The following is a 17,054-nucleotide window of genomic DNA, read 5'->3' as shown; positions in this document are numbered from 1 at the left end:
ATGAGGAGGGTTTTAGAATGATCCGCAGGGGCCCGGAGCGTCGGACAGGTCTGAATCCTGCAGTGACTGAGACGTGCCTGCAGCCGAGCCCGGCACCGAACCGCCAACCGCAGAAAGATCCCAGCTGAGCTCATGATAGAGGTGCACAGAAGAAACAGCCAGGCCTAAAGACTCAGTCAACTTAAACAGTGAACCAACCATAACCGTGGTTTAACCATTACTATGCCTTAAACTTGCAGGCTTTCACATTTACACCGTGTTCCAAATTATTATGCAACTGATATTTTTCTCTGATTTTCCTAAATAGTTGATTCAAATGACAGTCGGCATAATGTTCGAGTCATCGACTAATAGAGTATAATTCAAATGTTACTGAACAAAACTCCCATTGAAAACAGTTGTTTTTCCAAAATAAAAACTTAAATTGCACTGTTCCAAATTATTAAGCACACAGAGTTTCAAAACATTTTAAAGACTGTAGAGAATTGAAAATGGTCATTTGTCAAATTTGCAGCATGAGGAGATCATATGTAATGAAATCAAAAGCTATTTCAATCAAAAACATCTTAACAGGTCAAGTTACATATTAACATAGGCCCCTTATTTGATAGCAGTTTTACAATTCTTGCATCCATGGAACTTGTGAGTTTTTGGAAAGTTTCTGCTTGAATGTCTTTGCAGGATGTCAGAATAGCCTCCCAGAGCTGTGAACTGCCTCCCACCCTCATAGTTTTTTGCTTGAGGATGCTCCAAAGGTTCTCAGTAGGATTGCGGTCAGGGAAGAATCGGGGCCACACCATGAGTTCCTCTCCTTTCATGCCGATAGCAGCCAATGATGCAGAGGTGTTCCTTGTAGCATGAGATGGTGCATTGTCTTGCATGAAGATGGTTTTATTGCGGAAAGGATGGTTCTTTTTTTCTACCATGGAAGAAAGTGGTCAGTCAGAAACTCCACATACTTTGCAGAGGTCAAAACATGACTCCACCACCTCCTTGCTGACGACGCAGCCTTGTTGGGACATGGTGGCCGTCCACCAACCATCCACCACTGCATCCATCTGGACCATCCAGGGTTGCACTGCACTCGTCAGTGAACAGGACTGTTTGAAAATTAGTCTTCATGTAGCTCTGGGCCCACTGCAGCTGTTTCTGCTGTGAGCATTGGTTAGGGGTGGCCGAATAGAAGGTTTATGCACAACTGCAAGTCTCTGGAGGATTCTACACCTTGATGTTCGCAGGGCTCCAGAGGCACCAGCAGCTTCAAATATATGTTAGCAGGTTTGTAATGGCCTTTCAGCAGCTGCTCTCTTAATCTGATGCATTTGTCTGGCAGAAACCTTCATCATTGTGCCTTTATCTGCACGAACCCATGTGTGCTCTGACTCAGCCACAAATCTCTTACATTATGGTGATCACACTTAAGTTTTTGTGAAATATCCAAGGTTTTCATTAGTGTCCAAGGCATTCAACTATTTCACGCTTTTCAGCAGCAGAGATCATTTTTCTTTCCTATATTGCTTGAAAATGGTGGCCTGCTTAATAATGTGGAACATCCTTCTTTAGGGGTTTCTCCTTTAATTGGGCTCACCTGGCAAACTAATGATCACAGGTGTCCGAGACGGATTCCAGTGATCCAAAGAGCCCTGAGACCCTGATTCCATCCATTGAGTTTAATTGACAAACAACTTATGCAATCTTTATGCCACTTAAACACAATTTGCATAATAATTTGGAACGCGGTGTAAAGACAGCCACTGTTGGAGGTGTCGACACGGTGATCTGATCCATTCACGACCTGCAGACTTTACATCAAACAGCCTGTGAGAACATAGATATATGACTTTCATTCACAGTGAGCTGAATCCCTTCATGAAACATTTCACATTTCATCGACTAACGCAGGAAATTACAATCAGAACAAACTCGTGCTGCAGACAAATATTGGTGTGTTTGAAACACACAGCCGGGTATCTATCACACCGACACGGGGTGAACAGAAATGTGCTGATCAGGATGATTCAGACGTGATGCTGGGGCTTAAAAGCAGACGGAGGGGTGCTGATCTGATTCACGCTTGGACCTGAGTCCTCAGTGAAACAAACTGCAGCGTCAGCATTTGGCCGTTTGTTTCCTCCTTCCTACCCCCCCCCGGCTCCAATATGTCGCTGCTGCCTCCAGCAGCTCGGCCAGGTAACAAACCGTCTGTGCAGATCTGCACGCCGAGCACACGTCCCGCAGAGGAATCAGCGTTTAGCGCTTTTGCTTTTTTGCTTTGAAAGGATAAAATCAGCCTGCAGGACGCAGCAGGAGGAAACATCAACACCTGAGCACAAAGATCACCCGGACAAGCCGCACTCGTCACTTAAATCAAAGCCCAAACGAAAACCTGCAGGACGAACAACACGCGAACACAAAGGGTCCACCACAGACTGTACGGGAGCAACACTCAGCTGATAATCAGGAACATCCAATCAAAATCCGAGACGTTCATTGGCTCTGTTAGTACAGTGACATCACAGCAGCATTTTACTGGTCTGATGAGGTCATTAAAAAAACCCAGCACAAATACGGTCCACAGGTCCAGTTCAGGTGAAGCTAGCAGACAGCAAGCAGCTACAGCCACCTGTGTCACCATCCACCTGCCAGCCAAAGAGGACACGCCCCTAATAATGCTAACTTTAATACAACATAAACAGTTGCAGTGAGGGGGAATTATCTCTAGAGAACAATCAGTGTGTGCATCAGGTTATAAATGCTGGAAAGATTTAACATGGGAGTCAATGGGGACAGACTCACTGCTGCCACTGCTGGACTGTAGAGAAACTGCAGTGCTTTAGCCCCGAATTTCCAGAATCAACAATTGAAAAAGTTTGATATTTGCAGCTTGAAGCCTTTAAAAATGAGCTCTGTGGTGTTTTACATGCTGTGTTCATACACCTGTGCTGCTCATACTACGCATGCATAATAACATCAACGTTTTCTAATAACTCACACGTGAGTGACCAAAGTAAAATGAAGTCCGAGTGTGCGAGGCTTTCTTGGAAAGGTGGATGTTCTGAGCAGCAGCAGCAGGAGGAGGATGATGATGATATTGATGGAGTGTGAGCAGCTGCTTGTTACTGCGATCTTCTTCCTCTTCACTTTGCCTTCATCACATCGAAGCCGCTGTGCGTCCCTTCAGCACTGATGTCTCTCCGGTCCGCCACCTCACATCGGCGCGGCGCCCCACACGCTCGCTCTGTTTGATCCATGAGGTTTGACGTGACCGGGCAGACGGACAGCTGCAGGGTCCAACAGGTGCAGGAGTCAGGAGGACGCGTGTGTTCACGGTCTGACGCACACCTGAGGCAGGTAGTTACCTCCCACAGACTCTTTGATGTTGATCCAAGAAGTCGGAGCTCCGGTTTTGCCGAGCGGAATTCTGGGACTAATGGGTGTCTGAGAAACTGGAATATAATGATGAGCAGCAGCTTTGTTCACATGATGTCCCACACCTGCAAAGGTGCGTGTGTTTGTGTGGTGACCTCTGACCTCTGCCGCTCAGCCCCTAAGCTCATAACGAACGCTGTCACTTCAGCAGCACAGACCGCCAGCCTCACCACGAGGGGTTAACGAGTCAGCCTGTTTACACCGATAATTACCACCCTCCCTCCTCCACCCTCCCTCCTCCACCCTCCTCCTACCAATGAGTCATTAACAAGCGCTGCCTTCAGTCTGGGAGGCGACGCTGCTGCACGCGCTCATTACAGCCTCACTCAAAGAAGCGGCGCAGATCAGCCGGGCTGTTATTAGCGAGGGTGTGACGGACGGCGGACCTGTGTTGTTTACCTGCTGCAGTGCCAGCTGATTGGCTCAAAGGCACTGTGGTGAAAGTGCTAGGCTGTGCAGCGGCGAGCATTTTAAGAGACAGGGCGTCACGACGGGACGGTGAACGGCTCGTCTGGAGGACGTGTTTGCATCAGTCAGACCTCCGCTGACTCACAGAAGGTTAAACCAAACCACCACCAGCGCCATCATGCATTTAGAGCTTAGAGGTCATTCAGTTAATGAGCACCGTTCAGACTGTTATTACAGAAGAAGCACTGAATACACACAAACCTCACACGACGGCGCAAACATGTGCAACAGCTTTAATTCAACACATTATGAAGTCGAATAAAGGCATATAAAGACCATCCATCCATCCATCCATCCATCCATCCATCCATCCATCCATCCATCCATCCAACCAACCAACCATCCATCCAACCATCCAACCAACCAACCAACCATCCATCCATCCATCCAACCAACCATCCATCCATCCATCCAACCAACCATCCAACCAACCAACCAACCATCCATCCATCCAACCAACCATCCATCCATCCAACCAACCAACCATCCATCCATCCATCCATCCATCCAACCAACCAACCATCCATCCATCCATCCATCCATCCAACCAACCATCCATCTGTCCTCTTCCACTTGTCTTCATTAGGGCCATCACTATGGACACTGTGTCATGGGGCTAACACAAAGAGAAAAAAGTCACCAGTTAACCTAACCCCACTAACTGCAGGTGTTTGGACTGTGGGAGAACACACAAACTCCACACAGAAAGGCCCCGCCCACACGGTGGCCTAAACCCAGGACCTTCTTGCTGTGAGGTGACAGCGACGCATGTGTTTCAGCTCTAAAACACGGCCTTTAAACTCAACAGGTGTTTTCCTGAGTTTCTTTTCCTGCACAAGACCAACAATAACAACAACATTAATCATCTTCATCATCATCGCAGTCTCTATTAAGCGTAAGTTGTGAAAAAATGTGAAGCCTGTAATTACTGACTCCATATAAATTTGATCTATTTGAAGTCTTTTAAGCTTCTGGAAATGAGTGTGTGTGTGTGTGTGCATGTGCCTGCGTGTGTGTGTGCGTGTCTGCGCGTGTGTGTGCGTGTGTGTGCATGCGTGCATGCGCGCGCACGTGTGTGTGTGCGTGCGTGTCTGTGTGTGTGTGTGTGTGTGTATGTCGCGCTGTCCGAGCAGCTCGTTTTGTAATTTAATGCTGTTGAAAAGAAGCGTTACACTTAGGAAACATCTGACTTCTGAGTCATGATTCCACAGAAAGTACCACACACACACACACGCACACACACACACACACACGCACGCACACGCACCTATCTGTTGTGCAAAGCTAAAATAACAGGGACGTATCAGACACCCTTGACGAGATCTGAAGTGATATAAATTTCCCAGACTTCCAAATAGACTCGTCCCAGTACCCCTGTGACACCTGAGCTGTTTTAAACTGGGCATAAACACGTACTGTTTAGCTCAGGAATATTAAGTAAACTGCACTTGCACTTATTTTTATAAGTGCAAGATTCTCAGTCACAGTGAGCACGTTCGAAACAGACAAACAACACAAAGTACAATACTAATAAATGATAGTCCCTTTAAACAGCTTATACTTTCTATTTTAACATTTTCACAGGATTAATACAGTGCTCTGATAATGTCTGTGTGTGTGTGTGTGTGTGTGTGTGTGTGTGTGTGTGTGTGTGAGCCTGAAAGCTGGGGTCAAAGGTCAGGGAGTGAGGTGGTACCTGCAGAGCGCTGTTCAGGAAGCAGCTGTTCTGTCCCGGCTCGTTGCTCAGCCCTTTGCTGGGAGCGATGGACGTCATGGTGCGAGGTGTCAGGATTCCCTGCGTCCCAGCCCCACCTCCTCCTCCTCCTCCTCCGCTGACACCACTTCCACTGCTGCCTGATGCAAAGTAGTTCCTCTTCCACGACATATTCCCAGTTTGTTCTCGGCCTCTCTCCCTGTAGGGATCAACTTCCTGTCGAGTATTCTCGCTTCAGTGCAGATTGATCCATTTCCTCCAGCCAAGAGGGGGCAGAGATAAAAATATCCGAAGGACGTGACGTCAAACAGGAACGTTAGCGTCCAATAAAACATAAAAAACAATAAATCATCTGAACGTTTGACATTTATCAGTTATATAAAATTTCTCACTTCAGTATTTCAGGGAATAAAAGGCTTCACATTCTTAATGAGCATCTGTTTATAGGGTGAATATTCCAAACGCACAATTCCCAGTATTCCCCAAATACTCTGCTGTGTAATCCCAGGAATCCCGCCTCTCCATCCGCCCTTCAAACCATCAGCAAGAGCAGGTCATCCTCATCGCCTTGGCCACGGGGCTGAGGTCGGACACACACTCTGGTCAGAGGTCAGAGGTCAAACGCAGGCAGCCAATCAGAACACACCTGCTGGAGAGAAAGAGGACAGAGAGGCTTTAGAGGAGGACCTTATTTACCGTCGCGCTCGTTCAGCGCTCCTCTCAGTGATGGAAACATGAACAGACGAATGCTCTGACACGCACACCCAACCTTTTGCTCATCAAACGCTGAGACAAACGTCTCCGTCTCTGATATTCTGTGTGGACCGACTGAGCCTGACGGGATGAAGAAACTGAAATGTCCCGAGAGCAGCGCCCAGCTCCACCACACAACACGAAGGGTGCTGTAAAGCAGCTCGGGGTGCTGCGACATCCCCAAAGCTCACAGGAAGGACTTCACCACAATAGAAACTTGTAAAAACTTTGTGTGCACCCATCGCCTCGACCCCTGCTACCAAACCCTGCTTTATTCTGCAGCTCCATTTGATGAGCTCGTGAGCGCCCCCTATGGGACAGGAAGAGCGTGCGTTTGATTCTATTAGATGTTAACACTTAAATCTAAATGACAGTAAAACACTTCCTGCTGTTTAAAGCCCAGCAGGGCCTCAGCCGACGTGTAACAACCTCCAGATTTAAAACACGTGCACAGTTACTGATGACATCAGCAGAAGCGCAGCACGGCCCAAGCTGTGTGCAAACTGCAGGAGCAGAGACATGAAGGTGTGCTGGGTAATGACAGGCTGTGGAAGGCTGTCATTACTCTGTAATAACTGGCCTGTGAAGCTCCTCTAAGACCCCAGACTGAGATAATGTTAGGCCTGTGCAGTGCAGATGCTGTAATGACTCGAGGAATCCTCCTCCTCCTCCTCACTGCAGTCGCCCCCTCTCCACTCCTTCTGCCCACACCTCCCTCGCTCACTCTCAGTATTGTTCTCCCACACAGAGGCTTCACCTGGACATGCTGCACAGGTGTGTGAACACAGCTCAGGTATAACAGAGAGAGCAAGATTAAGACAGACGAGATGTGAAGATATACAGATGTTAGAAAACCAGACGTGAAACACAGAAAGAGGTGGAGCCAGGTCGATGAGGGAAATGGGCTTAACGCCAGAGCCCCGGGCTCAGATTTGGGCCTAATGACCTTTAACACCACCCTGTCCAGACTGGAGCTTTGATCCTGATCATGTCCTCATTGGTTAAACCGGACCCAGGCTAAAGTCGGGGCTTCACCTTTGAGCCTGAAAACGAGCTGCTGTGCTGCTGCTCAGGCGGGGTTCAGTTTGATTAGACCCTCCAACTTCCAAATTCTGTAGTGCACCATCATCATGCTTCACCCTCAAAGGCTAATGTAGATCTGTGAGTCGGCGTGGAGGACGTCGTTTCCTCTCCTACGCAGCGCTCTTATGAAACAGATGTACCACAGCCAGGCGGGTTTGCACATTTAATCATTAACTGTCAGACTCGATGGGCGTTCCGGCGGGCGGAGCGATGCTCCTTCTGAAGCGTTTCCCTCTTTAGCCTCGGCTGTTTCCATGCAAACTGCCCACTAAAGCCAAACACTCACAAACAGGTTATGAGTCACACTGTCTGCATGTTCAACAGCTCACTGAGCTCAGCACGCGCTCGCCAGCACGCCTCACACGACCAGCACCACCTGCACCAACCTCCTGGTTCACAAAGGATCAATGCAAAGGTTTGGAGCAGGGTTCGGGTTATGGAAGGGTTACAAAGCGCAGTGCTGTCTGAAGTGGTGTGTGGGTGTGTGTGTGTGTGTGTGTGTGTGTGTGTGTGTGTGTGTGTGTGTGAGTGTGTGTGTGTGTGTGTGCGTGTGTGTGTGTGTGTATGTGTGTGTGCTAATCTGCAGGTCAGAGCAGAGGGAGGTGAGGAGGGATTAGCCTGATCAGACGCGTCTGTCTGGTCAGGATTACGCCGTCTGTCTGCGGGTGTTTCTGTGCAGGACCGAGTCTCTGTGTGGACACTTTTCCAAAGAAGCCATGACAGGTTCAGAACTGGGACCGGTTTCACAAAGTCCAACTAAGTACAGAGTCAGGCGGGCGTTTGAATTCACCTTGCTGAGGTCAGAGGTGTTCTCTGTGTGGCTGTAAGCCCGAGGGTTAGAAGGTTAGAGTGAAGCAAACAGCGTGGGCTGCATCATCAGCGAACCACTGCTGTGATTTCTGCCTTACAACACGTACAGCTTTGTTTATGATCTAAGAGGGTTCAAATGATTTTAGCGTGGTGAGTGCAAACTAACAGCCTGGATCATTCGACTGACTCTGCAGCAGTGAAATGTTATTTAACGAAAAAGAAGAAGACTAAAAGGCAGGCTGAGAGACAGCGAGGAGCTCGTGGAGCTTAAGTAACTCGAGTGAAACCCCAACGACTCGCCTCACTTCCTGCACAGAAAACTAAAATGCGACACGAGGACCAAACGACACATTCATGCTGCACGATTTCTGAGCAGCATCTTCTAATCCGGTTCTCCCAAACACATCTGACAAATACATACAGCAGGTAAACCAGCAGGTGGTGCTGCAGCTATCATTCCATCCAAGACATTTTTCTCGATGAAAGCGGCTCCAGCACACTGAGACACACCGAGGCACTGAGGGTCACTGCGCTGTGGACATCCAGGCTGCAGTTCTTCTAACGTCCACCGGAGGCTCCAGCAGGGAGTCAGGCTCACCGCAGAAAGCGTGTGAGTCAGTGAGGGACACAAGTTTCAGTTATCTGATAAATCCTGAGCTTAGCCCATTTAATGAGGTCTTAGTCCGCCACAATTCTTTTCTCAGGCTTAAAAATAATGAAGTGGGCGGAGCTCGAGGCCTACAGGTGATGACAGAGTGACTAATGAAAACTCCAAAGTTTACCAGCAAACAGGTGAAACAAAGAAAACCAATTACATCGCCCGCTCTGACACTTTTAGGGTGTTTGGGGTTTTACCTGTAGACTAACTTCCTGTTAGCGATTAGCGGCTCGCTGCAGCGTGCGAACCTGCACGGCACAGGTTGGAGGTCATTTCCTCTCCCGGTGAGTGCCGAGGCTGATTTGCTGTAAAACTGGTTATGTAACAAAACAGCAGTGTGTCGCTTTAAAGCCACACACACACACACTCACACACAGCCACACACACACACACACAGATATAATCACCTCTAATTCAGCAGGCTGGCTTGGTGCCGCCTGCGTGCAGCCACTGTGCAGCCTGACCGCGGCTGCACTGGGAGCACTGGGCAGAGTGGGGGTGCTGGGATGAAGCCGGGCGGGAAGCATTGATTCGATTCAGTCTGTGAGCTCACGCCTCGTTTTCAGACTTGCAGCTCCTCATCAGCGAGCAAAAGCAACCAATCCCAGAGAGCCCCTGCACGGCAGGTCGGACCGTTCAGCTCCGGGACTGACGCCACGACACAAACCGGGGTGATGGCTCGCCTCCACCTCATACTTTGCACTCACACACACATTCAGATGAAACCGTGGGGACGTCAGTGTGCTCAGATTTGGACTGTCGGGGACGGTCTTCCTTATCAAGACCTTCAAAGACACTCCATCTGCTCCACTTCGAGGGCAGGGGGTGGTCCTTGCTCTGGCACATGCACCGGTCCTCCACCTGCTGCCGTCCCAGATGGTGGAGATGGAACGCGAGGGGATTGGTCCACGAGTGAAAAGATCTCTGTCGAACACGGCTCAGCACTCACATGTTTTTGTTTACATGTAAATAAAGTTTTTTAAACTTTTGCTTTAACTGCACGGGGAGGGCGGGGTTCTGGTTTGGGCTCTTTTTGAGGTTTTTTGGTCTCTGAGACTCTTTAAAAGCGATTCACCAAATAAACAAAGACCACAATGAAGTTAAGAAATGAACAATGACATAAATAAATACAAATATAAAAACAATAAGTTGTGATCAATATTTGGCTGTTTGAAGCTCATTTCAACTTATTAACCGAAAGTCATTTTAAATCTGCTTATATTTATTATGCCAAACATTACATACAATAATACATACAACACAGCTATGTTTTTGTAATTTGATATTTTAGTGATTTTAATGCTAATTTTTAATATAAAGTACCATAAAAATAATTGACAGGCAGTAAACCAGGTGATTTATCATCGTTGGAATTAAATAGTAATAACAATAAATAAGCACTAAAACTTCATTCTTGAGCTTATTTGATTTTTTAAATGTGATTTATTTTGTCTGCTTCGGTGCTCCGTAGACGGCCTTAGACGGAGGCTGTACCCGTTGCTGTGCCTGGATCTTTGCCCACAGGATGAATCTAATAAACGCTCTGTGATGTTTTCAGGCTGCTGGAACAAATCGATTGAAGCTCGATTCATGTAAAAGTGCAGATTCTCAGGTCCTGCGGGACTCCCTGGAGCCTCCGCTCAACATTTATTCATCATATTAAAGTCAATACTTGTAAAAATGAAACGTGCCAGACACAGAAAATACTCAATAACGAGGAGGTGATGGACGGCAGTGAGAAGAGGAGGAGGACGCGGTTTCTTTAAAGGCGTTTAACGGCGGCCGAGCTTAAATCTGTGCAGATCCTCGTTAAGACGCGCTCCGGGCAGACCCGGCGTCGCTGACCTGCTTGGCAGCTCATCTGGAGGAAGATTTGGGGCCTAATGACTAAAAAGGAGAGCTCATGAATATACAGCCGTCCTTCAGCGCCGCCACGGCCCCAAAATAACTCTGAGAAATTGGGAATGTGGAGCACTTCAATCACTTAATTCCACTCAGTGAAAGGAGGAATTAGCTTCTTGTCGTCTCCCCCGTGAGGCTCTCAGACGAGCCGAGGACGGCGGCCCCGGCAGCTCTCAGAGCGGCTGCTTTTTAAACACCAGCAGCAGAAAAAAAGCCGCCTGCTGTCACTCCCATGAATTCAAATCATGTTTTATTCACGATCGGTCCAAAAAATGATGTTTACATGTCGTAAAGTCGGCAGGTTTGGCAGCAGAGTGATGCAGACGATGATGTACATCAGCTGCATTAGTGAGTCAGTGCAGGCGTGTGGCTAACGTTAGCGGTGTTTCCTCATTTTAAAGTTGATTAAAAGCGACACATCGATGCACCTGATGAAAACACAGATTATTGTCTGCGATGAAAAGAATCCTGTTTCAGTCGAGGGAACCAGGGCGGTGTTAACTTCAGGGCGGCGGCACTGATCCAGTGTCTCACAGACGTTTCAGCCAATCACAGGAACTGAAACGCCAGCATTAGCCTGTAAATGAACTACGCCGTGGACACATGACTGCTCACTGCACCATCTTGTGGTACAAAGTGGTATCACACCAAAGTACAGCCCGGCCCTTTCTCCACACTTCGGCTGACATCACTGCGGCACAATGCAGACGTTTTCCTTTCTGCTCACTTTGGAAGGTTTTTAACTATTTTTAAAGACAGATATTTAAAATAAGCAGCGCTAGCAACCCCAACATTCTCATTTAGCCTGTCATTAGCAAACTGCCAAACTTTGCTGAGACCTGTGAGACCTTCAGAGGTCACGAGTGGGGTTCTCGCAGACGCACGCTTCACGCTGGAGAATATTTACAGCTCGTCTCAGGCTTTGAGTTCATTGTAATTATTAAAATTACAGATTTATAATTTCCTTTCAGTTTGTTCATCGTTTCAAGGAAGCGCGTCGTAACGCTGGTTTTAAAACGTGCTGTACAAACAAACTTTATTATCACTGTTATTATCTGTTTGTGTCTGAGGTGGAAAATCGTTTTATTGCACGTCTAACATGTTCTTCATTCCCTGATCAAAAATCTACAGATTTCAAAGGAAAGTCTGAATATTTTCCAACAACACTGCAACTTTAGAAGCTGTTACACACACATAACAATAACAGCGCCATGGTTAATTACTCTCCCAGCTCTCACTCACATGTCTTATCTGCAGTCCGCTGTTGGGATGTCAGCCTCAGATGTAATGATCAGTGATGATGATGCTGCTGCTCTGGTTTCACTTCAGAAACAGGACTTTAGAGCTTCTAACTCACAAACTTTTCCCCTGTGAGCGCTTCAGCCGTTTCCCGTCATCACACCCTCTCCTCTCAAAGTATTGTTCTAATTTTCACTCTCCTACATTCCTCACAGCAGCAGCAGCTCCATCAGTTCAGTGAATCAACAGTAAATCATCCAGACTGGGAGGAGCTCTTCCTCCTCCTCCTCCTGTTCTTTCAGCACATTATTTTCCCATGAATACTGCTGAATAATGTTCTTTAATTTAAACCTCAGTGGCCGGCCCGGCACACTACATAACTCACATTTCCTGCAGGACAATGAGAGCTGCTGCACCTCCAAAACTTCCCTGAGAGGTGGAGATGCTTCAGCCTGACGGAGCTGCAGTAAAACCAGACCTACCTACAGGTTGTTTTACTCCGATTAACCCTGCCTCTGTTCACTATGATTCATTAAACCACAATAGGTGACCACCCATGTGTGGAACATGACAGCAGCTAGTTTTGTAGTTTTTGGCTCTGAAATCTCGTTTGTTACACGAAAATCTAAGAAACCACTCGTTCCATCGCATTTTGTCGCACAGCGCCAAACTCCATGTAAAAATCTGGCACTTTAAAGTTTCTGTGCTTGCTAAGTACAGTACACAAGGTAAATAATATTTAAGAAATGCCGTTTTAAATAATCGGGAACTGCTCTTTAATTCGGCTGACTCAGTTCCAGCCCACACTTACATTTCATAACCAAACAGATCTCTTTAAAAGTCCCAGCCTGTTGTTCCCGGTGATGAAGAGCAGCAAGGATCCACGGATGGAGTTGGGATCGATGACATAAAGATGAGGACCGGTGTGTACGCGGTGTGTGTGTGACCTCGACACACGGAGTCGGGATCAAACCCGAAATGTGCGCAGAAACAGCGAAGCAGTGCGGCGGAAAACGCGCAGTTTTTAACCGGAGTCTGGCGCACCGCACCGGGGCTGCATTACATCACTTCTAGCAAACTTCACAGGAGAACAATGAGAGCGAAGCGGCTTCCTCGGGCCGGGCTGACCCGGGCACAGCCTCCAGCTGGCAGCACGGAAGCACGGACTCCGGCCAGACGGGGAGCCCGGCAGCGCCAGCGGGTCCCGGTTGTGCCCGGTACCAACAGCCCGATGACGCTGCTGCGTTTGGAGGCTCGAGCCGAACGCGCAGGCGAGAAAGCGGAAACACGGAAGCGTGAAAGGAGCTCACCTGTGGCCGGAGCAGCGAGGCAGAGCCCGGGGGAAGGCGGCCGGCGTGTCCGGGGAAGGAGCAGCGGCGGCGGAGGTTATTGTGTTTGAAGCGGCAGGACGGAGGGGGAGGGGTTACTACCTGCAGCACGGGGCGCGAGCACCAGCGCGTGCGCCGGTGCATGGTGTGTGAGCACGTGAGCGCGTGCGTGCGTAGGAGACGGAGGCTTCCGAGGACTGCTGATGCTCCTCAGGGTGATTCAAGTAAAAGTCAAGTAAAGGTCCTTTACTAAACCGGGAAAAACACCGGAACTAAGCTCCGGTAGGTCACGCTCATGTGTGTTACACCTGCAATAAAACACGTCATAAAGTGTGCACGCTCAGCCGCTGAGCCAGCATTACCTGTATATAAATGATGGACATTTTTGCTGCCAAGACAGAAGAGACCTATTAGAACAAGAGGGTGGAGTTACAGACACTGTTAGTACAGTGACCTCACAGTAGCCATGTTATTGGTCACATGATGTCATTAAAAAGGCTCCAGCAGCACAAACAGAAGCTAGCAGCTACAGCTGTCTGTGTCACCATCCAACTGTCAGTCACAGAGGCCACGCCCCCAATAATCATTTGTCTCTGCCTCCTGAAACGAACCCCTGATAAACTGTTAGTCTCTGTTCTCCACCATGTAAAACTGTGTCAGCTGCATATAGAGGTACTCTCCTTCTGTACATACCTCTTTGACTTCCTCTTATTGCGTAACAAAACTTTAATATAGCTGTAATTAAGGTGGAAATTATTGTTTGTGTATCAGGCTGTAAACATGTTTATTTCTCAAAGTTTTAACATGGGAGTCTATGGGGGCTGACTCACGCTGGAGCCTCTGCTGGACACTAGATGAACTGCAGCTTTTGGGACTACAGCGCTGATGCTTTATAGTTATTGTTTCGCCCCCCAAATGTCCTCGAGTTTGCATATCTAACATTTTTTCTCACTCACTCTCACTAAGTAACACACGAGCAGCTTTTATAATGACGTTTGTTGTGAAAGTATGCTTTTACAGTAAATTTCTGGTATCGCCTGTTTCTTTAATCCATCATGTAAGAGCTGCTAAGGGACATTTGTTGTGTTTTTAAAAAATGATGAATGTTTTTGTGCTAAATGTGTCCTAACACTGGACCCTTTAGGGTATATTAAAGTAAACACATGGATTTACTGTGAGATGCAGTATGATCGCATTTAAATAAAGTCATGAGCTTATCAGCACAGTTGTATCTGAAAACAAGAGACAAATCTGGGAGTGTGATGGTGAAAATAAAGACCTGCAAGCTGACTGTGCAGCACGCAGCAGTGCTGCGTGCTGCACAGTCATCAGCAGACCATGTGCGTGTGTGTGTGTGTGTGTATGTGTGTGTGTGTGTGTGTGTGTGTGTGAGGCTGTATTGATGAGGTTATTGATCACATTCGGAGCACAGGAGGACACGTCGGGCTCAGCTCTGACTGCAGGAGCTGCACAGGGCTCATGATGCACACGTTTAAACCATCATTCATGGTTTTACTCAGTAAAAGTCCTTTCAGATATCTGTTCCTCGAGTTGGCACACACACACTGACATGGACAGTTGAAGAAAATGTGGGGCCTGGGGCACAGCCATAGCAACGCCCCCCCCCCCCCCACACACACACACACCACCCCACCCAAAACTTTCCATTTTCTAATGAATGTATAGAAACAGGGAAAAAAGAAAGCCCCAGAAAACACATTAAAATGCTGCCCCCTGGTGGTGAAAAACCAGAGGGTTATTACCAAACTGCAGCTGGAGATGATTTTAATGATACATATACTGCTGTAGCTTTGTCTATAACAATCCAGCATCATAGATATTCAGTGGTGTCAAACATAAGGCCCGGGGGCCAGAACTGGTCCTGCACAGACCCCTATGTGGCCCACCGGGCAGTTTTGGAGAATATGAAGCGTGACAGAGATTTGGGGCTTGTAACTGAGAGCTCCACCATGGCTATTCACACTTCATGACCAAAGCAACGAAGGAGCAGAAAAATAAGTCAAGTAAATGAGAGAAAAATCCTGTTTTTGACTTGGATGTGCGTCGCCCACGGTGTAAAATGAGTCTGACATGCCTGTACATCTCAACAGATTTAGATTTTTTGCTAAATATGATAACACAGAAATACATCAGCGAATAGATTAAAACTGGATTTGCCACAGTTTGTTATATTTTCAGCCTGACTTTTAGACCGAAAGGGTCACTTCCAGACTTCATACAGCTGCTTACATGGAAACAAATAAAACCGCAGCAAAACAAAATTAATTTATGGTTTTTATGTCACAGAGAAAATTGAAACTGAGTGACTTTATGAGTGGAAACAGCTGCAGTCCAGAAACAACAGCAGCAGCACTCGATGAACCCGAGGAAACACCGGCCCAGAGAAACGGTGCTCACAGAACACAGTCATCAAAGAGTCATTTAATATCAGAACGTAAAGACTTGTTTCTCCTTTCAGAGGATCCACTGCAGCCACGGTAAAAACAGGAGGAGGGCCGAGCAGTAATTCCACGCTCTTTAATGAAATAACAGGAGCGGCTCGGCTCATGTTTGGGTGGAGAACACGTCTGAACCGCAGCGCAGCCTCAAACATTCCTCTGCTGGGAGGAATCCGCCTGGCTCTCATTAAACTGGGCTGAACCGGAGCGCAGCAGCAGACGCTTCACGCTCACTTGCTCGTTTGTTTGCTTCTGACTTTTTAATTAAAAGCAGACGATGTCAATGTGAACATGCCGAAAGACTCTCTGCTGCCTCTCTTTCTTTCTTCTGCAGTTTCTATTCCTTAAAGTATTAAAGAGACTCTCGGGAAAGTGGAAGCACCTTAAAGCTGCAGTCTTTTTGATGGCCAGCAGGGGGCGATCTCTGAGCCGATTCACGGCTGACTGACTCAAGTTGGCAGGAGGGTGGTTTTCCACCCAGAGGGGGGTCAGAGAGAGCGGTAGAGAGGTCAAAGGTCACAGCACACAGACAACAGTGGTTAGAGGGAGTGTGTGGTTAAAGTGGACAGACGCCACGTTTTTACTGTCAAATGTGAGAGCTGAGCCTTTAAACCGTGAACACGTAAAATCTGTGAATCTTCTAACGCAGCCGTTCACAGGACTAATTCACAGCTCTCACCAATCAGATCGCTGCATTCGGCAGCAAGTGTGCCCAAAATGCACCCCGGTACTTAATCACTGACATTTTTCTGAACCAGGCTTTCTGACAAATGACCTTAATATAAACCGAATAAATCAGATTAGGAGGCGGGCTGTGTCAGCCGATGTTTTACTTCAGAGGTGCAAAGCATGAAGACTGTGAGCTCAGGACTCAGACCTGCAGGTCTCACAGTTTAAATCACAGCGAGGGGGAACAGCCAGGCTGATCTCAGATCTGAGTCTAACTGCACTGACGGGATATTTCCACCAGTGGAAACTGTCCAGCCTGTTTCTGAAGCTCCTGCTGAGATGTTCCACTGCTGAGTGACGCTTATCGCCACCAGCTGTGTTTATCCACGCCAAAAAAAGCCACAGTGTCCTCCGAGGGCTGCCACATCAGTCTAAAGTTATCTTCTCGTTCCTGTGTTTCACTGTCCTGCTATAGGGGGTAACAAGTGTCAGTAACCAGGTTTCAGCTCATTTACACACAGCGTGTTCATCAGAGAAAGCTG

The 17,054-nt window shown here is 47.7% G+C and overlaps 1 protein-coding gene across 8 annotated transcripts in view; it reads right to left on the bottom strand.

Annotated features, from left to right (window-relative positions):
* The window catches only part of usp54a (ubiquitin specific peptidase 54a), a 43,727-nt gene that overhangs the window by 21,014 nt on the left and 5,659 nt on the right, over positions 1–17,054 (bottom strand). Inside the window, exons 1-3 of one of the 8 annotated variants that reach the window (XM_039621828.1) lie at positions 13,367–14,458; positions 6,004–6,260; positions 5,594–5,867 (exon numbers count right to left, since the gene is read on the bottom strand). In XM_039621828.1, coding sequence (XP_039477762.1) covers positions 5,594–5,782 — 189 coding nt within the window. In that variant the 5' untranslated portion in view covers positions 5,783–5,867; positions 6,004–6,260; positions 13,367–14,458. Of the gene's footprint in view, positions 1–5,593; positions 6,261–12,867; positions 14,461–17,054 lie in introns of those variants that run through there. The other 7 variants (XM_039621829.1, XM_039621830.1, XM_039621826.1 and 4 more) reach the window with 7 other exon arrangements.

This window comes from Oreochromis aureus, linkage group 13, assembly GCF_013358895.1.
Source record: "Oreochromis aureus strain Israel breed Guangdong linkage group 13, ZZ_aureus, whole genome shotgun sequence".
Lineage (NCBI taxonomy): Eukaryota > Metazoa > Chordata > Actinopteri > Cichliformes > Cichlidae > Oreochromis > Oreochromis aureus.
This window is presented reverse-complemented; position numbering and strand designations above follow the sequence as displayed.